The sequence below is a fragment of the Lichenostomus cassidix genome, chromosome 27 (assembly GCF_008360975.1).
Source record: "Lichenostomus cassidix isolate B80296 chromosome 27, HeHo_3.0, whole genome shotgun sequence".
NCBI lineage: Eukaryota > Metazoa > Chordata > Aves > Passeriformes > Meliphagidae > Lichenostomus > Lichenostomus cassidix.
Genome location: NC_139507.1, coordinates 6,043,793 through 6,070,402, shown reverse-complemented (window position 1 = coordinate 6,070,402; position 26,610 = coordinate 6,043,793). Strand labels below are relative to the sequence as shown.

Sequence of the window (26,610 nt, the reverse complement as noted above, 5' to 3'; positions counted from 1 at the left end):
GGTGAAGTGCAAGCCCAGAGCATGGAGGTGCAGCATAGACTCAAAACCTGAGATTTCAGACTGGATAGAGGGGATAAGAAAAAACTGGAAAATTCTACTTGTGTAGCCTGCTTACTTTAGATGAATTCCTTATAAATTACACTGTGTGAACACCTTCCAAAGCAAACAGAGCAGGCTGGGCACCATAAATTTAAATACTTATGTGTTGATTTAATTGTCTTTGGAAGCTTATAGCATTTAGAGGCTTGTCAGCTCTGTTGTCTCAAGGTAGTCACAAGTCTGTGTGTTTTCATTAAAAACTTAAAAATGCAATAACCAGAGTATGAGATCCAAAAGCTGGGTGTGATGTAGTCCTTTGCTTTCTCGTGGCAGCCACCAGCTCAGCCCACTTGGAAGATCTGGCTTACCTGGATGAGCAGAGACACACTCCCCTACGCACCTCGCTGCGGATGCCACGGCAGAGCGTGGCCAGCGCCCGGGCACAGCAGGACCTGCGAGGTAGGAGCACAGTGGGGCCCTTGGGGCTTCCCAGTTGTGGGGATATCTAGATGGGGAACTGAGTCAAGGATTGCAGCTGCCCCTTGCATTCTACAGTGTACCACTGGGGGAGGAGCCCAGTGCAGTGACAGGGCCACCAGCTTGGCTGGCGCTTGTAGGGATGCTCACAATGCCCATATTCAGGCAGCCCTTTGACTTCTGAAAGGCCTTTTGAGAGGGGAAATTTTTGTGGTTCTTCGTGGCAAATTCCACAAACAAGATGTTAGCAATGAGAAGAAGAAGAGCCAGGCCTGACATTTTAGTGTTTTGTTTATTCCCAGGCAGCTCCAGCTCGATTTGTTCCATGTCCTTGGGATTTCAGCCCACCCTTCAACTTCCATCTCTCTTTTAATCTGAGCTCAGTCTTCAACCACATGCCTAAGCTGTCACTGTGACAGCCCTGAGTCTGCAGCAGATGACCAGGTTAATGCTTCAGCCCCATCATTTGTTGTTGCACAGATGAGGAAATGGCCAAGAAAACTCACTTGGGATATTTTCAGATTGTTTCTGTGCCATGAGACTGGTTTATTCTCCTCTCTGCATAGAAGAGAGGTTTCTTTTGGCCATACATCAAACTTTCCTGTTCTCTGGGAGGGTTTTTTTGAGCCCACTGTCTTAGGGTATGGAACTGGGGAGCTGGAAAGCACAGGCTGGGTTTTCACCCAACATGCTCAACCTGGTACAGCCTGACTGGGCTTTGTACCAAAGACATGAGCACCCCCAAAAAGTGGGTTTCTGAGCTTTGGATGGCAGTCTGTAATGAAATCCCCCTGGCTGCTGAGCCAGTTCTAGAAGTGCATTAGCAGGCAGTAAGTGAAGAAAGCAAAGTTTGACAGACCAAATTTCCATATGTTTGGAGGCAGCAGCTTGCCAAGGCTGCGTCATTTGAAGTGATTGCATCCAAAACATTCAGCTTTATTGTAGGAACAGAATTGAATTGTTTTCCAGACATACATTTTAAACCCTTGTAGCATTATGTTTTCCTTCTGCGTTTTGTTCTTTTTTCCCCCCTATTTTGTGACAGTTGCATGAGGATAGAACTACTGTTTCAATTTTTTTGGAATTTGTTTCTGAGCCTAGCTGAGGTTGTGTGCTGTTTTTAAAAAGAAAGGGAGAAGAAGATCTGAAAAAGCAAGCCGTCACTATCTGGAAATATTTTCATGTCATTGAATATGCAAGGGGGCCATTTCTTCCCTGAAATGCTTCATTTTGCAGCTGTTTCTGTGAATTTGCATCAATCTGGGCTGGTACAAACAGCAGCTCTTTGTTCCAACTGTAAATCCTAAACTTGGGTTTAATTTGAATATCCTCAGTCTTGGCACTGGGCTGAAATAGTGAAGACATTCCTGGCCCTGTGCTGGGGGACATGTTACAGCCCCATGTCTGTTCCCAGTGTTCCAAAATCCCAGTGAGAGAGACTAAATGGGAGATTGTCTCTGCTAATTTTTGTTAAATCAGTTATTTTAAGCAAGGGAGCAATTCAGAAGTCTCAGCACTAAGAGCGTGACAAGGATTCATCCCAGTGACAAGTTTTTAACAGGATGGGGAAAGCAATTTTTGCTTTCCATATTTTCATCCCTGGGAATTTGAGGCTGCTCAGGTTTCTGTAACCCAGAGCACAAGCTGATGGCTGTAATATACTGTGGGTTTTCTTCTCCGAAAAGCAAATGTCAGCAGTGCTGCAGGGTGGGAAGAACCAAGATGTTTGTGTGAGGTTTGGGATGGAGGAGAAGATGGCTCCCACTCTCCCAATATATTGTTGATCTATATATGTAATAAGGCAGTGGCATGTTTTCCTTGTTTTTATAATTTGAGAGGGATTTTCCTCATAGTATGTGTTTAATACTGTCGCCTTGTGGGTAAGAGAGTTTCACGTCCTTCTTAGAAACACTTTAAAAATAGTTCAGCCATTTAAGACTCAGAGGCTGGGAAAAATTAGGAACTGGTTTCATCCCAATGGATATAGATGTTTAAGATGACACTTGGAAGAATCACAGAATCATTAAGGTTGGAAATGCATCCTGTGAGTTCATCAAGTCCAACCATTCCTCCACCACTGACTCATGTCCCCAGGTGTCACATCCACATGGCTTTTAAATTCCTCTAGGGATGGGGACTCCACCGCTGCCCTGGGCAACCTCTGCCAGGGCTGGACAGCTCTTTACATGAAGAAATTTTCCTTACTATCCAAAAGTCTAAAGCAAATAAAGGAAATAAACTCAGACATTTGCTTAATTTAACATAATATACCCTGATCTTGCTTGAATTGAAATTTTCAGCCACAGGAAAGAGCCCAGCTGCATATGGTGGGCAGTGTTTCAGTTCAGTATTTGAATTTGTTGCTTGGGCTCTACAGAAGTTGCACAGTATTTCATCAGCACCAGCACACATGGTCTGTTGGGGAGGTACTTCTTGCTCTTCTTGATAACTTTATATTGCTTTAAAACATTTTTCCTTGTGAAAAGAGAAAATGTTTCAATTGCCAAAGAGGAACATCCTGTCAGCAATGTGGTTTAACTTATTTACTTTTAGAGGATTTGAAATAACTTTGCTTAGATTGAGTTAACAGTTGTAGGTGCTGAGATTGTTGTGGGCTCGTTGGATTGAGCAGGTGAACACACATTGTGTTTCTCTATTTTGAACCGTCAATCTTCTCTCCCAGGAGGTGCTGTGCAGAGTGCAGCATTTTGCCCGGGGCCTTTAATTGTGGTGGATTTAAGCAAGAAAATTAATTTCTCCATCCACAATTTTTCCACAGCTCTAATCTACTCCCTGTAAAATCCTCAACTAGTTTGGTGGAAGATACTGTGGATGAGACAGAGGCTTCCACAACAAACTTGTGGATGATAAAGAATTGTGTTTTCTTTTCACCTTTCGCAATGGAAATATTTCTGTGAGAGATAAAACATCCATTTTCAAACTCTTGCTTTCCCCTCTGGTGTGGATGTTTATGTCCTTCCCACGTTTCCCTTTCCAGTGCGCTTCGCACCCTACAGACCCCCCGACATCTCCCTGAAGCCACTGCTCTTCGAGGTGCCCAGCATCACCACGGAGTCTGTGTTCGTGGGCCGGGACTGGGTGTTCCATGAGATCGATGCACAGCTGCAGAGCTCGAATGCCAGCGTCAACCGTGGGGTGGTGATCGTCGGGAATATCGGCTTTGGGAAAACCGCCATCATCTCCAGGCTGGTTGCGCTCAGCTGCCATGGCACAAGGATGAGGCAGATTGCTTCAGATAGCCCACACGCCTCCCCGAAACGTAAGGACAGCAGCATGTGGGTCTCCAAAACCCAGAGAGCTTTTCTGTCATCTTTTAGAGTGATCTTGGTTGAAATAACCCCGTTTCTCTTCAGGACCAAAAAATCAGCTTAGTCTTTGTTGTCCAGCAAAGGAAGAACCTGTGAGAAATATGCCATAGAAGCCCTGAATGGTTTTGTCGCTGTTGAGCCGCTAGCAGAGTAAAGAACCCAGTTCTCAGTGGCAAGAAGGAAAAGGACCTTTATTGTTTTGATTTCATCATATATATAGAGTTTTCAAAGGTCACCCAGATTGGTCAGTCAGAAACCTCCCCCTAGGCCTGATTGGCCAGGCCTGCACCATCCAGATCTTGGGACACTGTTTTTAATAACATCCAAACTTTATCTTTATTTATAAAACACAAAAGGAATTCTCATGGGAAAGACCTGTGCTAGCCACATGGTTTGGGTTGGAAAGGACTTTAAAGCCCATCTCATTCCACCCCCCTGCCATAGGCAGGGACACTTTCCGTTAGACCAGGCTTCTCCAAGCCCCAGTGTCCAACCTGGCCTTGGACGCTTGCAGAGATGGGGCAGCCACAGCTTCTCTGGGCAACCTGTGCCAGGGCCTCTCCACCCTCCCAGGGAACAGTGTCTTCATAATACTTAATCTAAATCTACTCTCCTTCAGCTTGAGGCCATTCCCTCCTGTCCTATTGCTCCAAGCCCTCTTCAGCTTTCTTGGATAGGTATAGGTACTTCTATCCCTATGTACTGTTGCTGTTCCAAAGCTGATCTTTGAAGAGTCAAAGTAGTGTGTCTCTGACTTGTCTGGCTTTGAAACATCACAGACTTCCTCTGATTGGGAAGACTCCAATTTTAGAATCATAGAATCACAGTATGGTTTGGGTTTGAAGGGACCTTTAAAGGTCATGTAGTCCAATCCCCCTGCTCATGACATCTCCAGCTAAGTCAGGCAGCCAGTATTTTGTGATTAGGAATCCATGCCAGTGCATTCTCCTTCCCATATGCATTATCTCATTGTATCATGGTATAAATATTCCGTGTGGGGCACGAGCCCATGTAGGCTCAGGACCCAGGATTGTTCTACCTCCTGTGGTTCCATCCAGTTCCCATCACTATGTGCTGACAGGTTTGCAGGTGGAGATGACAATATTTTAAAATCACTCAGCTCTCAGTAAGTGAGTAAGACAGGACTAAAAATACTGAGTTAGGTACCTGAAGGTATCTTTAAGGATGTAGGTCACTGTATCTCAGTGAAGCTGTAGTTAAATCTGTTTACTGGAACGCTGTGCTCTTGCCCTGTCAGAAAAGCTGAAATGTCACCAGGGGTTGGCATGTTGAATAGTGTCACTTGTCAGATCTAAATGAACAATGTGTAGTGAAAGGCAGGGCTTGTTTCTATATTGTAACTGCAGCTCTGCAGTGCACCAGCTGTGAGTGTGTGTCCCCAGTCTGCTTAGGGCAATGGTGGACATTAAAGAGACAACTGTGCTTAACTCCTTCTGGACTAAAAGCTGGATTTCTCACATGACGTGCCCTGCACCTTTCATGCACAGATGATGAAGATCCTCAGTCCCACCTAACACATTGCTTAGTTCACTCTGGTGTGTCTAGGAAGCTGAAAGCTGGATGATTCCAGTGTTAGTTATTAGGATGGAAACCTTCAGAATCAACAATTAATTTGATTTGATTTCCTAAAGAGATCACAATTACTAGTCTAGCTATAGAAGATAATAGTTATTCTGCAAGACCCTTGTGGATCTCTTCCAGTTCAGGATATTCTATGATTCATACCTGATTTTGTGATAAGTTCCTTTGTTGTTTCTTTTTCCACATGCTAAAAAAAAATCTATTATGCTTATTAAATCTGTGTTAATTAATAAGTGCTAATCAGGTCATCTGACTCTGCTACGGCATTTGTGCAACCAGCATTATTAAACTGGTTTCAATACAGCCTCATATTTCTAATTCCTTTCTCAGAAAATTAATACATGTGACAGCGGTGTTATGCTCAGAGTCAAGAATATGCCTCATTCTAACACATTCAGGGTTTAATTATGGAGGCAGCAGTCGGCCTCCTCTGTTGTTTGCCATTAAATGGGTCATTGTTTGCATGATTATTTCCAGTCAAGCTCAGGGATGCACTGCAGAAATCCAGTCAGAAGAATCCTCTGTCAGCACAGACTGCACTTCAGAGTGGTGTTTTTCTTAAAATAATCAGTAGCTAGACATCACCAAGTGCTGCATGTCATGGTGTCATTAAAAATTCTCCATATGAGTACCTAGGAGTGAAAATAAAAATAGTTTGGGAATGTTATCCACAAAGGCCAGGTGGATGGGCTTTTGTAGCAATCTGCTGGTACCGGCAGTTTCTGCTTTGCCAGGCAAAAGAAGCAGCTAAAATGCAATAGAATAAATTAAACTTGCCAGAGATGATTCCAAGATAATTTATTATTTGCTTGCAAGCCTTTTTCAGATCCTGGTGCTGTTCCTGTTCCTCTCCCCCTGATTAAATTAATGGGCTTCAGATGGCTGTGTTAGCTGGGGCTCTTCGTTTATTTATGTTAGAAAATAGGCCTGTAATTCAGAAAAATTGGCTGTCTGTGCTGAAGGAGGACTTGGAACCAAATTAACCAAGGATTGTTCATAACATGGGAAGGTTTATTGGCAGAAGTGCAGAGCAAGAAAGCTCTGCACTCAAATCCACCAAACCTGAAGGCAGAGCCTTCCAGAGTGCCCACTTCACTCCATTATTGTCACTATTATAAAGTCAGTGAAATTACACTGGGGAAGATGAGTGAGACAAGCTCCATGCTTTTTCTTAGTGGTCCTTTCCTGCTTCCAAATGAAGTTTCTTGAGGAACCTGTGGCCTGGAAATCACTGAAATCCCAACCAGAGTATTTGTGGGAAATATTTTAACTGCTATGCATAGAAAACAGCAGCTGCCTGGTCTGTAGTAATGTCAGTGCTTGTCCTGTGGCAATTGCTAACCTCTTTCCTTGGACAGATGTGGATGCCAACCGAGAGCTGCCCTTGACCCAGGCGCCTTCTGCCCACCCATCCATCACCAGTGGGAGCTGCCCAGGGACCCCCGAGATGCGCCGGCGCCAGGAGGAGGCCATGCGGAGATTGGCCTCGCAGGTACAGAAACACCTGGGGCTTTTTCGGTCCTTGGGAAAATGTCAGTTTTAATGGGATCCCTTGGCAGTTCTCCTGCTTGACGTCACTTGGAAAATCTATGCGTTAAAATGCTCAAGAGAGACTTCTGGAAGGAGTTTTATTACCCAGAAAAGTTATTTCTCTAGAATGAAACTCCTGCTACATCAGATACTCCCCTGCTACTCTGAGGCTTTTTCTTTCCCAGCCACCCTACTTTCTCATTACAAGTGTTAGGATATGACACAATTACTGAAATAATTGTGTTTTTTCTTCAGCACTGAGAACAAAATTGCCCAGTGTTTGAGCAGTGTTTTGTTTGAAAAGGTCAGGTACTGTACCTGGGGAAGGCACAGGCTGAGTGTTACTGCTGTGTGTGCACTTGGGAATTTTTTTGAAAATTCTCCGAAGTAGACGATAGCCTTTGAAGCAATACACAAATTACTTGTTGTTATGGCAGAAGTGGTTTGTATGGAACATATGGAACACTGTCATTTATGTACACAAGATTTACAGCTTGAATTTTGTTGTATTACTGAGATTTAACCCTAACTCTGTGGTGGTGGGAAGGTGCCATTCTATCCCTTTGAAATCCAAGGAGTTTGCTCTTGCTCCTCCTACACCTTTTGGGAGGATGAGAGCAGTTAATGCTTTCCTGTCACCTGCTCCCGCTTCGGAGAAGAAAATAGCAAGGAAAGTCTTTGTTCTAAATTATTATCAAGACATGTTTTGCTTGGCTTTTCGTGCCAGATACTGTCTTGTCCTGTCTGCTTTCCTGCTGCACCCAGATAGCCAGGCAGGGAGCATCTGTTGCATAAATAAATATTAAGACTTGATACTCTCCTCTTCCACGTGAAGTTCTTGAAAGGAATGCAATGCCCAGGTCTGGTTTTGTTCAGGATGCGTTAGTCATTGTATTCCTTGCAAATCTGAAGCTCTGCAGACTACCAGAAAGGGCAGTAAAGTATGCTATCTCTGCTTAAAATACCTCATCTATCTTGGCTTCCTTCCCCTGAGTGCTTAAGTCATCCTGCTGGGTATGTAATTGATAAATGGATGCAGTTTTAGCTTCAGTTTCCTCCTGGAAAAGGTAAGGCATATGGCTCTTTCAAACACAGCATCACATCCACAACACAGATCACTCACTGAAGCTTTTTGGCTTCTCTGATCACTGGAGAAAGATCAAGAAGCAATCCTTACAGCCAAAATTAAAGTATAAATAGGTTGCTATACTTTGGCTGTGGACTCTTTAGGAAAGGGTTTCAAAGTCAGTCGTGCTCATCCTTCAGCCAAATTTTTTTTTTGTAGAATAAATCCTGTGTGTTGCTGTCAGAACACAACAGCTGAGGTTGGGAGATGTGCTGCCCGTAGTGCCTGCAGCAGGATTACACATTGGGAGCAGGATTGTTAATCTCCCAGTAAATCTTCACTACTGTAAATGTAGGCAGATTCCAGAAATAACACTCAGCTTCCAGACATCAGGCCTTGATGAACAGATCAATGCCAAGGCTGATGAGCTGACCTTAGAACACTTGGAATCGCTTCTTATGTCTGAATTGCCGACACAGCATACTTCCAAAAAACTCCATCATGTTCAGCAAACAGTTCCTGGGATGACTCAGAGCAGTGGTACAGCTTGGTTCAGCATTCAGAGGCCTTGGGTCTGTTCCCAGCATTGCTGTTACCCTTTCTAGGGTCCTTGGAGACCAGCATCTCATCTACCTCACTCCCATTCCCTGGCTAGTAAAGGAAAAGTGATCCCTGCAGATAATGGTCCTTGGATAGCTGACGGTGGAAGGCGCACATAACCAGGCGTTGATGGTTTATTATTTAGGAAGAGTGGGTGACTTCCAGGTGTGCTGGATGAAGATGTGTGTTGAAATAAAGCACACGCTTAAGTCCTCACTCAAAGTTTCATTTCCTGCCTCAAAGAGAAATCGTTCTGAAAGAATAGGAGGTTTCTGTTTTGTTCAATTTTGTAATTAATTTTTTGAGCTCCATGTTCCTGTTTATTCTTTATAATAAACAACAGTTTGGTTTACTGCATCAAAATGTTTTCCAGAAGGGCTGTGCAGCACACTACAAACCGTGAGTTTGATGGATCAAGCCTCAGGAAGAAAAGTAAGGACAAATAAAATGGTTGAGGATGTTTGTCAGATTGATAGCTGGGAGTTGTGTGTGTAGTGCACTCATAGTAACCTCCTGGGTAGCACAACTCAGCATCACCACTGAGGAATCCTTGCTGTCAACAGCAGATAAATTGATTTGCTTGGTAAAAACTGTGCCGTGTGATGTCCTCCTTGATAAAACAAACACTCCCTGTCCTACTGCAGCTGTGGGGTTTGATGTCTCTGAGTGACACTGGGGGAAAAAGCATTACTGACCTGGCAACAGAATTGAAAATCTGTTGAAATAGCAGTGTGGAGCTCTTTGTTGTGCATACAGTTGCCTCCTTCAGAAACTCGATCACACTTCTGACTTGCCTTTGAGGCATCATGAGGATTTTGAGGCTTTGAAAATGTGGAACTCTTAGCTGAGCAGAACCGCTGAATGGTTGTAGACAATAGTAAAAATAGTTGGTTAAAATAATTCAACTGCTAAATCTGAATGTCTGATGCCGCATTCTTCAACAGGCATTCATGGGGACAGTTTAGGAAAACCTTCACACTGATAAGCTAAAGGCTTTCCAAAGTCTAATACAAAAAAGAAAAAAAAAAATACTAGAATGTCCTTCGGTGCTGCAGGAAGGGGAGAGTAACAGCATATTCCTGTGTCAGTAGCTGTGGAATAAAAAAAGAGTTGCTGGTGGCCTCCTTAAACAGATTTTGTCCAACTGGCTGAAGGAAAAAGAGCCAAAGGAAGGGACAAACCCTTCGGTCGATTTGGATGGAAAAGTATTTCTTAGATGCATGTGTTTTATAATTGCGTTTACACTAAAGACAGAATTGAAATACGGAAGAAAGTGTTGACAGTGACGGACAACCACAGTTGTCAGGATTATTTTAGGAGCTAGATGAACCGTATGTGAAGAGCTGGATAAAGCTGTGTGCAGATGTTCCACCTCTGCCTGCACTGAGCACAGTAGGATGTTCTCAGATTGGACTGAGGTCACTGTGCTGGAGAAATGCAGATAGTTACAAAAGCAGATTAATAATATACAAACAGTCTTAGGTAATGGTTGGCACAGGCTCCAGAATGCTGGTGGGAAGCTCGTTGTCCTCTCACCCACTCCCTTTCCTCTGAAAATGTCACTTATCCCAAAATTCAGAAGTTGCCTATCTATGATGACAGAAATGAAAGGTGAACAAAGAGTTGCTTTCCCTCCTCTGGATTACTCAGGGTTGTACTTTTCTGCCTGGTTTTCATGTAGTAAATTCTTGGGGGCAAAGGTTGCATTTAGCTGTTAATGTCAGAGATGAACAAATCATTAATTTTAGAGCTAAGTAACTGCTGACTGGCAAGCAGGAGCTCCACTCGGTCCTGTTATGCTGACCTTCCCCCTGTTCCCTGGAGATTTATCCTTTACTCACGGAGGATTTTTAATGGATTGGCTACCCAGATTTAACTAACCCGTTGAACAGCTTTATTCTCTGGATTTCTGGATGCTGTGTGGTGGCTTGTGGTAGCAGCACTTAAACAAATGGACCTGAAATGGATCCATTTCAGTGCTCAGCTGCACTAATGGGCTGTACCCTGTGCAGAGCAGCTGGTGGAGGAGTTGCAGGTCCATTGCATTAGTGCATTTTGCTGATGCTGAGTGTGGCTGGTGGCTCCGGAGGCTCTCCTTACCATCCTCCAAGCCACCTCCAGAGCATCACTAACATTGCTGCAGGCATATAAAAAGAAAGGGAGTGCTTGTACCTTACACAGAGGTGGAAGGATTCATTGCTGCTGAGCCTTGATGCCCTGTGCCACTAATGAATTTCAGAGGGCATTTACCAGCATACTCAGCTATGTAAAAGTAATGAACATTCCCAATAAACTGGGTCACCACATGCTACATACTGGGTCGCAGTCATGTGCAGTGGATAAAATACAGCAGTGCTGATGGCCATTTCCATTATCTCAGCCAGCATTGTGCCTGGCCTGTGGCATAGTGGCAGGTCAAAGTGTTACAGTGCATTTATTTAAAACTAATTTGTATGGCTAAAAAAAATCCTGTTAGGTGCAGAAATATGATTAAAATACAGTGTTGAAGCCCTTTAAGAGCACTGAGGGGAGCGGGGTGTTGCAGTGAGCTGTGGGGTCTGGGGCGTTGGTCCAATGGGGATTGGCTGTCCTTGCATGACACACTTCCAGAAGGAAGCCAAGACAAACCACAAAAGACGTGTGATGGCAAAGGAATGCTGCCTAAATGGAGTAGATTCTGTTTCACAAGTAGTGCTGGAGAACTGCTCAAAATTGGCCTGTCCTAATAATTAAAAATAACTTGTTTCCCTTGAGCTATCTCCAGCCCCTGCCACTCCTTTGATGTTCATGCTGTCCTTCCAGCCTCTCCCCTGTTACTGTCATCTTCTCCCTCTCCTGCCATGTCACTTGTTCCCCTTCTCTTTCTTTTCTTTTCCTTCCTCATAGTTCACTCCCTTCTCACCCTGTGTACTTTATGGCTGATACAGTATCTCTTTATAATTGCTTTACATAGTGCTATTTTCTAAGGGAGTTCATTGTATTTTAACTAGTTGGTAAGAAAAATTCTGTAAGGAATTTGGAGGTATCCATTAAAACTTAAATACATGTGGTTAGGGCTTGATGCTTGAAATGACAGCCCAGCTTTCTCATCGTTGCATGTGTCACACCTTGTTTTAACTGTGAAAGGAAATTATTGTGTTATACCCCACTGGTAATTTCATGTTGAAAATTAAAGGCCAGTGCTGAGCTACCAATGGGTGAGGACCCCACAGCCTGATATGTTAATTCCTCGGTACCATCCTTCACTGCCCTGGCCACCCTGGAGACTCCTGCAATCCAAGGGATAGGTATTGCAGGTGGAGAGCCAGAAAGCCTTCATCATATCCAAAGCCATGGGCACATTTTGTCCCAGCAGCTCTGAGCTCCAGGGAGGCCACAGCATTTCCTTTGCACGGTGTCCTCAGCTATATTATCCCTCCCAAGTTCAAAAATGCAATTTATTTTGCGATATTCTGTGCTACAGTGCTCCAGGGCAGCAGTGGTTTTGGTACAGAACTGCTCCCACCTGCCTTTCTGGGATATTTTTGGGTGCTCAGTGATATTTGAAAAGAAAACCCAGTGAATGGGAGCTGGAGAAAAGCTTTGTGCCCTAGCAGAGGCTCATTCCAAATGGGCAAGCAGTGCCCAAGGCTGGAGGCAGCAAGGGAGCAGGAGAAGCTGGGCTGGAGCAGTGCCAGAGCAGCTTCCTGAAGGATTGGCAAGCAGAGGGAGATTTTTGAGGCCCTTTTTTATATTGCAAAAGAAAACAAGAAAGTTGGCAGCATGGCCTGAGAAGATATCACTGGTTGTCTGCTTACTTTAATAAGTGGGCACTTTGCTGAGCTGGAAAAATCAAGGGAAAGCTGGGGAGAAAGGAACTTTTTTTTTTTTTCTTTTTTTTTCTTTTTTTTTTCTTTTTTTTCTTTTTTTTTCTTTTTTAAATCGAATTGATTTTTTGAATGAAGTGTGGGATCACAGTTTTTGAGTAAAGTACTGTGAACTTGACATCACCCTCAGTTCAGGGACATCTGTAGTTCCAAGGTGCTTCCTTGCTGTGATGGAGTCAGGGAGTGCTCTCTGTCCACTTCAACAGAGCTTGACATGTGGAAACAGCAAATAAAAAATAAGTTCAAGAAAACAATCACAAGTTATTACTGGCTCCAAGTCCTTAAACAGAGCTCGGAGCACAATCCAGGCTCAGCACAGCACTACAGAGATGTCAACTACTGTCACTGTCCATCTCTGCAAACAGCTATAGCTTAATTTCATTTATTCTTCAAGTGGCAGGTCCAGTCATTTTTCAGGATCAGTGCCTGTTTTTACCAACTGATTCGTCTGGATTCTTGTCATGGGTAGTTAAAACTCATTGCTCTTAAACACTTCACCTGCCAGAACAGATCAAACTCACCAAGGGAAAAACCGCTGCTTTTACAACTGTCCCAACGTGGCTCTGATGAAGACATGGGTTTTTTTGTTCTTTTCTCTTTGCTAGGTCGTTGCTTATCACTACTGCCAGGCTGACAACGCCTACACCTGCCTGGTGCCCGAGTTTGTGCACAACGTGGCCGCCCTGCTCTGCCGCTCGCCGCAGTTCGTGGCATACCGGGAGCAGCTGCTGCGTGAGCCCCACCTGCAGAGCCTGCTCAGCCTCCGCTCCTGCGTGCAGGACCCCATGGCCTCCTTCCGCAGGGGTGTCTTGGAGCCCCTGGAGAACCTGCACAAAGGTACTGATGTTCCCCATGCTTGCCCCAAACTCCCACACACTTTTTGTGCTATAATTTTTAAATGACACTTAATTGGATCTGGGCTTTTAGGCGAAGCGATGGATTAATCTGTCTGCTTTGTTTCTGGAGCTGAAGGGAAGAGGTGGGATCTGGAGAAGCTGGGAAGACTGATAATCATGGAATGGTTTGTGTTGGAAGGAACTTTAAGGCTCATCCCACCCCACCCCTGCCACAGGCAGGGAAACCTTCCACTCGGCCAGGTTGCCCCAGGCCCCATCGAATCTGGCCTTGAACATTCCCAGGGATGGGGCAGCCACAGCTTCTCTGGGTAACCTGTGCCAGGGCCTCATCACCCTCACAGGGAGGAATTTCTTCCCAATATCCCACTTGGCTTTCCCTTTTCTTGCTTCTTTCATATCCCAAACCTGTCCTTGCAGTTCTCAAGGTAAAAACAAGCAATCAGTTCCATTCACAGCACTGCTCATGGCAACATGTTCTGATTTATTTGTGTAGGGGTGACGTTTTTCCCTTTCCCTGCCACTATTTAGTGGGCTTTGGAGAATCTGAAGCTTTTACCAAAGGACTGGTATCATGAAAGTCCATAGACATCCTTGGGGGAGCTGGTGACAAGCCTTATCCTGATTACAGACTTAGAGCTTTTTCTAGTGCAGCATTGATTTTGTCTTCTTTTTTTTCTTCCTTCTGCAAGTTTTAACTAATTCATTGTGACAATTGCTAAATATAAGATCTTTGCTCGTTGCCATGAAAACTGTCAGAGCATTTCAGAGTTCAAGGCTGTTGTCCTGCAGAACCATGTTTATTACTGTGCTTGTGCTGCAATCTTGGCTGCAAAAAGAATTCAGACAATTTTGTTACCACCACAGTGTAAGATCCAATGTGAAACAGATGCAGCTTCTACCAGATTCAAAGCCCTGATGTTCAAATCAGCTCTTCAAATTTGTGTCCAAACTCTGGGTCCAACCTGCCTGGTTCCACCACGCACAAAAGCATATGTAAAGCCAGCACAGCATGACAGCAGTTGATTTTCCTGGCATGGTGAAATGTCACTGTGGGAGGAGCGTGGTTGCTCTTTCCTATCAACACTTCTGGCAAAAAGAAAAAGAAAAAGGATACATTTAGGAACTGCTGCTCTAAAGGAAAATAATTCCTGGTTACTACAGTAGCTCATTGGGAGATGCTTCCGCTCTTGAATTCAGAGCATTTTGGAGGATTCCTATTTTTTCTTGTCAAGGAGAATGACCCCCATTTGGCCCTAAATTCTGAGAGGTGGAAAAATTTTATATGAAACCTTATTTTTCCTCTTTGGCTCTGCAATCAACACAGCTCCAACAGAGCCACTAACCAGAACTCCCACCTTTCAACCCTGCTGGTCAAGAGTGCAGGCAAGCTAATTTGCACCAAGTTTCTCTAACAAAATTAACAGTGTCTGGAAATTGGTTCTAAAATATATAATATTTAAGGCTCTGTAAATATATCAGCGGGTCTTTTACCAGGTGCTCTTGAAGCTTTAATGCTACTGGGACAAAATTATTGCACAGCTGTTAATGGTGAACTTCACTGAGAAAGTTAGATTCATGTTTCTAATATGTATATTTTTTTTAATGTGAAGGAATCTAAATAATATAGGAAAAAAAAGTTCTGATTCTTCCCCTACTCCCGGCTCTTTCCTTTCTCCCTTAGGCTTTATAAAGAACATGAGATGTGGGTATAAAACTCAGGCACTACATTCACTCCAAGATTTCAGAGAGCAATTAAGTATATTTTCTAGTGTACCCAAAAATCTTACTAAGACGTTAACTGAAAAAGCAGCTAGGGTAGATTTAATGCAAAATACATGTTTTTCATCTGTATGCTTACAGTACCTTAGGAAATAAATGCAACCTGTTGACATAAGGCAAGGACAAGCTGCTCAGCAGTCCCAAACACAAGGTGTTTGCACATGTCTGTTCTCCCTGGAATACCACAGGGACCACGGGCTCTCATCATCAATGAACATTCTGTGCTGGGGTTGTACAGAAAATTTCCTTATGCAATTTAAATTCAACGAGAAAAATTCACCTGCTTCTGGCAATATTGAGCTTTTCGATAGCCAGATTTATCTGTAGCACTTTACAGATCAGAACTTGTAGTATATGTGAATAGAATATGCCAACAATAGACTCAGATTTCCCTTTTTCCTGGTTTTGAGTCTATTAGGCAGAATTACCTTTGAGAAGATACCACTTGAGCTTAAAGATACAAGTCCAAAAGTATCTTTATTATTCATTGTAAAGCCATACTCAGCTCCCAGTGTCTGATATAAAAACAGCGAGTGCATTGTCAGCATCACCTGGGTTACTATATTCTCCAGCAGCAAGAGTCTTGTTTAAACAGTCCATTATTTACTTCTTGTAGGATTTTCAAGGCCAGGTTGAAACAACCTTGTCTAGTGGAAGATGTCCCTGTCCCTGGCTGGAGGGTGGAATGACATGACCTGTAAAGGTCAATATGCAATTTATGTATCATTAAAAAGATGCTGCTCCTGTGGTTTCTTTTTTCTTTGGCAATACCTGATCATGCTTTAAAACTCTGTAGTGACTTTGCAGTATATTATGGTTGCATGTCTATAGCCTTTCCAATAAATGCTTTTTTTCTTTCTCTCAGAGAGGAAGATCCCTGATGAAGATTTCATTATATTAATTGATGGTTTAAACGAGGCTGAATTTCACAAGCCCGATTATGGAGACACTATAGTATCATTCCTGAGCAAAATGATTGGAAAATTCCCTTCCTGGCTGAAGCTGGTAGTGACAGTCAGGACAAGTCTACAGGTATGTTGAGACCCAAAACAGGGACAAACTGTGTCATTGTCATGATGGACTTCGACAAAGAAGATCTTACCGGATGTTCTGGATTTGCTCAAGACTCTTTATTTCAGGTTATCCTTTTGGCTTTTTTATTCCCTGATTTACATCCATGTCCCCAGGCTCACTCTACAGCTTTGGAAGGATCTAATCCATCATTGCTTTTTCATGTCAATAAATGTTCATCAGCAAATAGTTCAGATCATTTTGTGAGACAACTCACATTCCAATAGGCCCAGACTCATGGAGCCATTAGGGGGGCAGGTCCTGATGTCTATCAGCCTGTGCCGCTCAAGAACATCTTCAGCTCCATGTGGAAGGGCAAAGGAATTTGGATCTTCATTCCTTTCTGCGTGACCCAGAGCATGATGGTTTCAGTCTGGAGGAGTCAATGTTGGGCCAAGACATTACTCGTCTCAAAAAGGTTGTCGTGAGCAGGTGCAGAAGCTCAGCAGGGAGCTGAGCCCCATCAGGGCAGCCAGCCCCCACATAGTCCTTGTCACTGGGAATGGCAGCTGCTTCCCCAGATCCAGGAGAGCACAGACTATTTGCTGTTCAGTGCTGGGGTCCATTTTTTGCTCAGCAATTGAGTAGATTAAATATAATTTGGAAGAAATCTTTCTGTAATTGTAAGTAAATTGCTTCCCAATGGCTTGAATTCCTCATTTAATTAGGGCTTTTGTATCCCTATGGTGTTCACGGCAGCTTGAGTTCGCACTGTGCTCTCCCTCTCTATTTTGTTCAAGCGCTTATGGCTTTTCTGGAGTCAGATCTGTTGCATCATTTCTCCTCTCTTCACAGCAGCTGAGAGCCCATGAGACAAGAATTCCTTTGGAAAGGCCTTTGATGATCTTTGGTGTATGTTGGATCAGGGAGTTCAGTAGACGAGCATTCCCTGGGTGCAGTGTCTGCAGCAGATGGACGTGGTTGCTTTGCACTGGAAAATACTCAGTATTATCTGTCCTGATGTTTCCATGCATCTGTGAATGTAGGATGCACAAGGATGCTCCCAGGGAGGTTCTTGGTCTCAGCTTCAGCAAGTTTCTTGTGGCCTCAGATTTGTCATCAAGATGTCCATTCCCTCTGACAGGACAGCAGAAGGGATGGGATGTCAATCCATGGTTGGGAGGGATAGGAATAACAAGGGCACTGTTCTGTGTGAATTCATCAACCCTTTCCATGGATGTAGTGTTAGAAACAGTGTCCTTCGTTTTTATTTCAGTCATGTTTCACACATAACCTGCTTGGTTATGGATGAGAGTGTGAGGCCCTGAGGGCACAAACTGCTGTTTGTGTGCTTGCTCTGATGGAAGGCCTTAAAGAAGTCTCAAAAGTGCTATTGTAATAGAAATTAGGTTTACTTAATGAATAATAAACACTGCCAGCATGAGTGTCTTTCTTTCTTTCTTTCTTTGTAGGAAATAATTAAGCTGTTGCCCTTCCACAGAATATTTTTGGATAGACTGGAAGAGAATGAAGCCATCGACCAGGACCTGCAGGCATACATCCTTCATCGGATACACAGCAGCTCGGAGATCCAGAACAACATCTCGCTCAACGGCAAAATGGACAACACTACGTTTGGCAAACTCAGTTCTCACCTCAAGACCTTGAGCCAAGGGTCCTACCTGTACCTGAAACTCACTTTTGATCTCATAGAGAAAGGATACCTAGTTCTAAAAAGCTCCAGCTACAAAGTGGTCCCAGTGTCCCTGTCCGAAGTGTACCTGTTGCAGTGCAATATGAAGTTCCCAACGCAGTCTTCCTTTGATCGGGTCATGCCTCTCTTGAATGTGGCAGTGGCTTCTCTGCACCCATTAACAGACGAACATATTTTTCAGGCCATTAATGCAGGTAACATTGAGGGCACTTTGGAGTGGGAGGACTTTCAGCAGAGGATGGAGAACCTTTCTATGTTTCTTATCAAACGTAGAGATATGACGCGAATGTTTGTTCATCCGTCTTTCCGAGAATGGCTTATCTGGAGAGAAGAAGGTGAAAAGACCAAGTTTCTTTGTGATCCAAGGTAAGCAAATGCTCTGAGAAATCAGAGCTTACTAGTGTGTTGCTCCACACTGTTACCTGAATAGTTTACGAGCTTGCACATGTCTGCAATTACCCAGCACTCTGCAGTTACCCGGTTACTCTGTGTACCCTGTAGGTCTCTACATTCTGTACTGATCACCTGATCATCTCTATGTTGTTCATGGGAAGAAACAAGCACCCTTGGGCACATACCTGACCTGGCAAACCTGAGTCATCTTTAGAATGAGATGAGCTGTTCTCAGAAGGCCCCAGACTGTCTAGCTCAGGTATCATCAGGGGCAGGTTACTCTTGCCAGCTCAGTCCTGGAGAAGGGCGATCATCCTCCCTTTCTCCAAAGGTATCAAAAGCACAAGAAGTGAAAGATAAGAAGCGGAAAGATGAGTAGTGTGGATACATCTTTGGCAATTGCTTCTTTTTCAAGTTGTGCTCCTTGTAGTTCTACTAAATGTTTATTGAAAACAAAGAGCAGAATTATTCAGTAGTGATTTTGAACTGTAAATGCATCTGTAATCTCTTGACTGTACCATGTCAATACATGAAGAGTCAGGTTGCTGAGGCTGATATTTTTCACCACAAGAGAAGCTTTGAAATGAAATGTGGGTTTATGAAGCTGCTTGTAATTGACTGACCTTGACAGAGCATCCAGGTGTGAGGCCATTACAAAGGAAATTGGCATAATGGGCCTTGTGTCCACAGCACTGCAACTGGGATAATCTTCCTGATTTCATTAGTTCATGTGTTTGCAGAACCGTGGAAAAGAGGGGAGGGGAGAGGAGGAACACAGTGTCCAGGAATTATCACATTTTTCTACACTTTTAAGATAAACACCAGATCTCCATCCACTGGGGTTTTGGTTAGCCTGTTGGGATGCTGACCCTCTTCTTTGAACCCTCATCATGCATTTGCTGTCCAAAGGCTAATTAGCTGTGAAGGGGAATGTTCTCACTGATGGTCTCCCCAAAGAGGAACCCCTCCCAGTCCCTCAGTTTTTTAACACAGGGTTCCAGTGAGGCATTTGTCAGAGCATTCAACCAGCATTGCAGTAACGACCTCCCCAGCCTGTCAGGCCAGCACATCAACCAAGCAGCTTCCTTGACAAATAACATAAAACATTTTAAGGAAAGACCCAATCCTTTGTGACTGGTGCATGGAGAAAGTGGTTCTTACTGCATGTTCCTCTTACGCTTGTATTTCTAAACCTAAATTCCGCTCTAATGCAGTGCTGCTGTCTGCCCAGAGTTAATCAGAAACTTCCATGCAATTATTTTCCGTGCTTTTACAACACTAATAAAACATTTTATCCTTGTGCTGCTGCTGAAGGGACTGTGAGAGACAAAGATGAAGTGATTTTCCCTGGCAAGCCAGTAAGAGAGCTGTAGTCAGATATGGACCCCAGAAGTGAAATTACTTTATCTAGATTTAAGTATAAACATCTGAGTTACTTGTCTAGACTTGCTTTATAGTCAGAGGAGAGAAATTAGAGTGATTCATTTCATCCTGAGCTAAAAGGCTACAGTAGGTCAGATGAGGAGTGCCTGGGAAGCATCTCCTCCAGCTGAGTTATCCCAATCCCAGGATGATGGGCTCCTCAGGAGATGTCTCCAGTATTGACAAATAAGGCTGGATGAGGTAAATCTCTCCAGGCTGCTCCTCTACCCCACACACAGGGCATTGAAGCAGATTCATAGATACTCTTTTCTTGTACAGGAAAGCTAAGGGGGAAAAATACACTTTCAGTGCTGTTGCCTGTATGAGTATCCCAATTTGGGCTTCTGTGTCTCAGGGTGGCACTGGACCAAACAACGTTGTGCGTGCTGGTGGTGGTGGCTGAGGAAAGAGGCTCTTTTTGCTGCATGGGGATGTCCCAGCATCCATGGGACCATAGCAAAATGAAGCATTTTATGTCTTTACCTCAAGTACTTTACCTCTGGCTTGGTGAAGCCAAATCTCACCCAGTTTTAGGGGCCTGCCATCCATGTGTCTGTCGCTCAGGCAGTCACTCCCATCTCCTTGAGTTCTCGGAGCAGTTCATCTGGCCTGTTCTAGCTGCTGACTGGGGTGAGCTGAACCCCAAACCCCAGTCCCTGGACTAGCCTCCAGGGTCACCTAGGCACAGACATGCTGCTCCAGAGAGGTGACCTGTGCAGGACTGGAACTTGGAGGAGATGGGAAGTGGCAGAGGTGGTGCCTTTAGTGTAGATTTGTTCCTGGTTGCTGTTCCTAGGGCAGTGGGTTTTGAAAACTAAGCATTGTATGAGCCCACAACAAGGCCATTTCCTCACTTCTTCCCTCCTCTTCTATGTCCACAAACCAAATCTGTTCCTCAAACCTCAGATCAAGACACCCTGCATGGATAAACATGCAGCAGCAATCCAGGCAGAAGGATGCAGCTCTCATCCAACACCCGAGTTGCCATGGTTTCTGGCAGAGCTGTCTTTTAGTACAATACTCTGTAGGTATTTTACATTTTCCTTTTTCTCTTGGGATCATGTTGCAAGTTGGGACTTTTCCTACACAAAATTGATGTTTTTATGTATTATCCAGCAAAATGATATAGTGAAGGCGTTAGAGCAAAACCAGTGGGTTTTACTTTATCTTTATGTCTTTTTTATACATACAAATATATATATGATTACACGTATGTATCCATAGTTACACTGTATATATGTACATACATACACACAGATGTGTGCCCATCCAGGCAGACTCCCGACCATTACAGGAGTCAATGCAGGCACTGAGAGCAGACAAAAGCTGCAGGAGCTGAGCTCACAGGGCTATTAATTTTTCACAAAAAAAAATCTAAAAAACCCAAAATCCCACATTAAAAATAGAAGACTCTCGGATGATAAACTCTGCAGTGGTGAAATTCAAAGCAAATCATTTCACTGAGCTCCTTGATGTAGAAATCATTACTGTCGCTCTGATGTATTAAAGAAAAAAAATGCCTGTGCTGTTGCACTCTGGTTTAGTTTCCAATTAACGTTGACAGTACAAGTATTTATCAACCATCCAAAAGCCAAGGTCTGGGAAGCATTGCAGAGGTAATGTATTACTCATGAATGCTGCACTCTATTCTGGAGTAGCTTGTACATGCCTTATTCATAAAACCAAAGCCATATCTATAATTAAATTTAGGTAAATACCCTTCCAACTGCAGTTGAAAAGCAATTTAGGAGCTGACTGTGGAACCTGGGCTGGTGTGTCAGGTGGAAGCTGCACTTCAGCTCTTGCTGTGAAGAACAGGGGCCTCAGAAGCTTCTGGATCTTCAATTCATGCTTAGGATTAATGCAGTTATAGATCCATGTAGAGCCTTCCCAAACATTCTCAAAGACTTTTCCACCAACAAGCAGAAATCTGGTATTATTTGCTCTCCTGTGATGTGGAACACAGAGGCAGAGGGGTGTGGCTGAAGGGTCCTTGTGCGTAGCCACTAGAGCAGAAAGATGACTCCTCATCCCCTGCCTGAGGATCTCCCCAGAAAGGCAAGGAGCTGATGGCTCTGAATCATGGCATTATAGAACCTTGGAATGGTTTGGCTCAGAAAGGACCTTAAAGGCCCTTCAGTCCCACCCCTGCCATGGGCTGGAACACCTTCCGCTAGGCCACGTTCCTCCAAGCCCTGTCCAACCTGGCCTGGGACACTTCCAGGGATGGGGCAGCCACAGCTGCTCTGGGCAACCCATGCCAGGAGGGCCTCCCCACCCTCATGCAGAAGTGTGTTTTCCTGATATCGAATCTATACCTACTCCCTGTCAGTTTGAAGCCATTCCCCCTTGTCCTGTTACTCCAGACCCTTGTCCAAAGGCTCTTTCCAGCTCCCTTGTCAGTGACCTACAAGTTCCTGAACTTGCACCACCAACCTTTGGGTGGAGGTGAACACCTTGGCCCCTCCTCAAACCCTGTCCCAGTATTGTGAATCTGATTATTTATTGGGATGGACTGAGTGTATTGCAGCAATTACAGGTTTTCATAATCTGGCTGAATGGGGCCAGGTTAAATCCAGCAATTGTTGGTCCACTTGACTTCCAGCAGTATCTGGCAACACTCGAGCTGTGTTTCATAGTCACTTGTTTCCTTCTGATCTGTTTCTCCTTTCCTGGGGACATTCCTGGAAGTTAACCAGTGTAATGAGCAAATGCATTTGTCTATCTCCTCTAATAGAAGACCTTACGTTCTCCTCCCATTTCAAAGAAGGGGAGAGCCAAAGGAAGGCAAGGCAACAAGCTCGGGTTAACCCAAGCTGCTATAGCCACCTTCAGGGCCCTTCTGTTGCCCCAGCTTTTTGGTTTTTGTCCCTCCTGTTGGTGCTATATGGAGAATTCTCACAGCGCAGATGTGCAGGATCGGAGCCACTACCCTGTGCACAGAGGCATCGTGATGGATTTTCAGCACTCAGCTGAGGCATCAAAGCTGCGTTGTGATGGGCAGAGTCACCATCTGGAGAGGCTTCTCCTTCTCCAGTCAAGGGAAGCAGGGAGCAATGGGATCCCGCCACAGGCTGTGTGCCAGGCTAAAGTGTGGAGAGCAGCTTGAGAGGCAAAAAAAAAGGGTTTTCTTCAATTTCTTTTTATTGTCAGGTCACCCTAAGAGCAAAAGTACTGTCAGTAAATAAAAACATTTCAGAAAATAGTTGTTTGAGTTGATGGTGCCTCTATAAATGCAGCTGCATTTTGGAATGAAGCACAACAGAATTCCCCACCAGTGCAACAGTTAATTACCTGTAAATGGGATGTGGTGCTGTGTCTCCTGTCCAAACCTGGGGATTAAGCCCTGCCTTGCAAGAAAAATATGATTTGTGTTTCATCCAGCAGGCACATTCCTGTTCTCCCAGCACCACAAGGGCTGACAGCATCACTGGGCTCTGCTCACACACATCCGTGTGTTAGCAATCCAAAAGGAGGTTCATTGGCAGGGCTCGGGGGCACCTTGCCAAACACCTGGCCAGGGCATTACAAGTCGTTCACTTTTTTCTGAGTGTATTTTGAGATGGGCAGTAATTCGCCCTGAATGGGGATGAGTTGGTAAATCCCCACTGCTGCGAAAGCTTCTGTCCTTTGTAATATTTACTAGATGTTTGGCCATCTAAAGTATTTCTTTGCTTTACCAGACAGGGATGAGCTTATAACATTTCCTGTCCTTAAAAGCCCTTTTAAAGCCACAGTTGATATCATATTTTATTTTTCTTGGCTGGAAGGGATTTGATTGCTTTTAGTGTAGTCACATTTTTATGTAGTTCCAGAAATGAAGTGGCTTAAAAGGACTCCCTTGGGAGCAGCCAGGGACTTAAGGAAGAATATAATTTTGTTGGTAAAACCAAAAAACCATCACACAGACCACTGAGGTCTTAGCCTGGAGCCTCAGTGGCTCCTGCCCTGCTCCTGCTACGTCTCCTGCTGTGGCATCCACATGTGCCTGGGGCACTTGCAAGGGCAGGTATTTGCTTATCTCACCCAGAAATGGTGTTAAAACTTCACATTTTTGCACCATGTGTGGTTCCCCTCTGCTACTAATAAAAGTAACTCTCCTCTGATACTTATAAAAGTAACCCTTTAGCTCTCATTACATTTTACCTCTGGTGCTTCTGAATTTACATCTGCTCATAGAAAATATATTGGGGTGGATTTTTGCTGTTCAGGAGTGTCTGGGGGGGTTTGAGCTGTCTGTGATCACCAGTAATAAAAGATACAATTTGTCGTTGGTTTACAAGTGAAAATTCAGCCAGCTCTGTTTCCCAGAGATGGAGATGGTTGAAGGATTACCAGAAGCAAAAATTGTCCTCAAAAGTTGTTTTGTTGGTGTAATAAGAAATACTAACATACTTTTTCTTCTGATTTTAGGAGTGGCCACACACTACTTGCCTTCTGGTTTTCCCGACAAGAAGGAAAATTAAATCGACAGCAAACTATTGAACTGGGACATCACATTCTCAAAGCACATATTTTTAAGGTAACAAAAATACAAATGAAGGTTTATGCCAACCTTGTCCCCAGTGCTGGCAGCACTTGGTCTCATCTTGTCGTGGGGTTGGTGGAAGAAGTGTGATTGCTTGAGGCTGCTGAAGCATGTAGAAGTGAGCTTTAGAAAATTGGCTATGGTATCTAAAAAATTCTTAAAATTAAACCCTCCTTCAGACTATTCAGCAGATAGCCTTCTTACCTAAAATTGCTCTTCTACCAAAATACACTTCTTCCCTTGAAAGATAAGTTCTTGTAGCAGCATCTAGAAAAAAGGAAATCTTTTAAAAGGAGCAGTTTTCAAGAATCCAATGCAAAATTTAGGTTGTAAAAGGAAAATTTGATAGTTGTTGAAATTGGCTGATTGATCCATCTTACTCTTCACACAGACATTTAAGACCTGGATAATTGAAAGGCAAACTTGGCTGTGAGTATCAATATGACCCATAAACTAAGTATCATTCTTCCTGCTGGCCCAGGTACCAGAAGGTGGGAATGAGAGGGTGGATTTGTAAGGTCACAGCAAATACTGATTTTCTTACAAATATTAGGACCTGTGGGTGCTTAACACTAGTAAAAACAAAGCTGTATGTTCATCTGGTGTCTATATGATTTTCCAGACTTAAGAGCTTCAGCACTCCAGTTTTTATTCCTAGAGCAAACATGATTTCTGCTTTGTGTCAGTCCTGTTGGATTTATTTATTGTATTCCCTGTGCCAGATTCACCATCAGGGCCAATTTTTTCTTTAAAGGGTAAATGTCACCTCTTCTGTCTTGTACTAATATCTAAGTATATATATTCTAATGCAACAGTTAAGATTTTTATAGCATCTGTGATTATCTTCAGTGGGCTGCTCTCAAAATATCTACCCTTTTCCTTGGTCCTGATGGTGATTCACGCAGCTTATTTATGGGCTTGATAGTAGAATAACTATTTTTAAATTATTTTAACCATTTATTATGAAATTGCTTTCCCAAACACACCATCCTGAATTCATGAAATTTAATATTGACCTCTAATGTCCTGCATTGTGTCATTTCCAAAGCAGTGTTTAACAGTGGCTCAAATTCCCAAGTTTTTTCTCCCTCTTAACACAAGCAGATATTTTTCTTGGTTTAGCTCCCTGAATTTTAAGGAAACTAGCACATGGAGCTGTTATTTATAAAAGCTTCTCTAATCTATTTATTCTTTTGGTGATAAAACCATTTCAAGTGACAAATCTGTTGATGGCTAGGGTGATGCTGCAGATTATCTTTCACACAGAGGAATTAGAGGTTGCAGCTGAGTCCAGGCTGAGATGATGATTCCCGCACATCTTTCTTCAGAGGAAACAAGTCCCACCTTGTGCTGCTGGTTTTGTTGCACCAGCACTGTCCCAGTCCCAGGCACACAAACTGGAACCAGAACCCTGCTGTTTTGCAGGGATGGAAGTGACCACCCAGTGTGCAAAGAAGTGGAAATCAGGGTTTGCATATCAAAACAGAATTTAAGATGCCTGTGCGGTTTCCATGGAATCTGCAGGCTTTCATGGGAAATCAGTACAGAATGGCAGCATGCAGGGCATACTCACAGCACAGACTCCTGCTGGAGTCACCATCCCACCCCTCTACTCTTCCATCCTGCTGTTCACCCCTGTCTGTTGGCTATGGAGAAATTATGGCTCCTTCCATAGGAGGGAGAATCCTGCTTGACTGTGCTCTGCCAGTTAGTGATGCTGGAAAATACACCAGACTTTCTATGTATTATGTATAGCCTGATCACGGACACAACTGGAAAGCTTGCAGACAATCTGGTACAAGATATCAGGTCATACTGATCCAGCCTGTGGTTGAAAGTTCCTGAATTTATCTTGTTGTGAGAAGATCCTGTGTACTTTATTTAAAAAAAAAAAAAAACCAAACAGCCATATATGCTCCTTAACGTGACATTTTGTGAGGGTGTTGAATGGATCAGGTTACTCACAGTTTAATCCTGCCTTTCCTAGACCTCGGAGATGGCTACATTACCATTACTTGTAAAGAAAATTACAAGTAATGGTAATGTAGTAATTTTACAAGTAATTTTCTGCAAGTTTATTAATTGATTGTGAAGATATGGCAGATTGTCACATTATCTTGGGTGTGGTCATTATTGTCCTGAAACTCATTTGAAGTCCAGAGATGCAGGAGGATCTGCCCAGTGTAATTGAGCAGATTTGTGAGCTTGGATCTAAGTTACCTTCTCTTTTTCAGGGTCTGAGTAAAAAAGTTGGGGTATCTTCCTCTATCCTGCAAGGGCTTTGGATCTCCTACAGTACTGAAGGTCTTTCAATGGCTTTGGCATCTCTGAGAAATCTCTACACCCCTAACATAAAGGTACTGGAGGAGGAGGGGTAGAGCTGAGGGGTTCAGAGAT

General features: G+C 43.7%; 1 protein-coding gene across 11 annotated transcripts in view; it reads left to right on the top strand.

The window, feature by feature from the left end:
• Positions 1 to 26,610, top strand: part of TANC2 (tetratricopeptide repeat, ankyrin repeat and coiled-coil containing 2) — a 131,856-nt gene that overhangs the window by 78,977 nt on the left and 26,269 nt on the right. For all 11 annotated transcript variants that reach the window (XM_085039996.1, XM_085039993.1, XM_085039990.1 and 8 more), the window contains 8 exons: positions 373 to 498; positions 3,515 to 3,796; positions 6,806 to 6,939; positions 13,115 to 13,346; positions 16,011 to 16,177; positions 17,629 to 18,236; positions 24,099 to 24,207; positions 26,448 to 26,570. In XM_085039996.1, the coding sequence (XP_084896122.1) occupies positions 373 to 498; positions 3,515 to 3,796; positions 6,806 to 6,939; positions 13,115 to 13,346; positions 16,011 to 16,177; positions 17,629 to 18,236; positions 24,099 to 24,207; positions 26,448 to 26,570 (1,781 nt within the window). The remainder of the gene's footprint in view (positions 1 to 372; positions 499 to 3,514; positions 3,797 to 6,805; positions 6,940 to 13,114; positions 13,347 to 16,010; positions 16,178 to 17,628; positions 18,237 to 24,098; positions 24,208 to 26,447; positions 26,571 to 26,610) is intronic.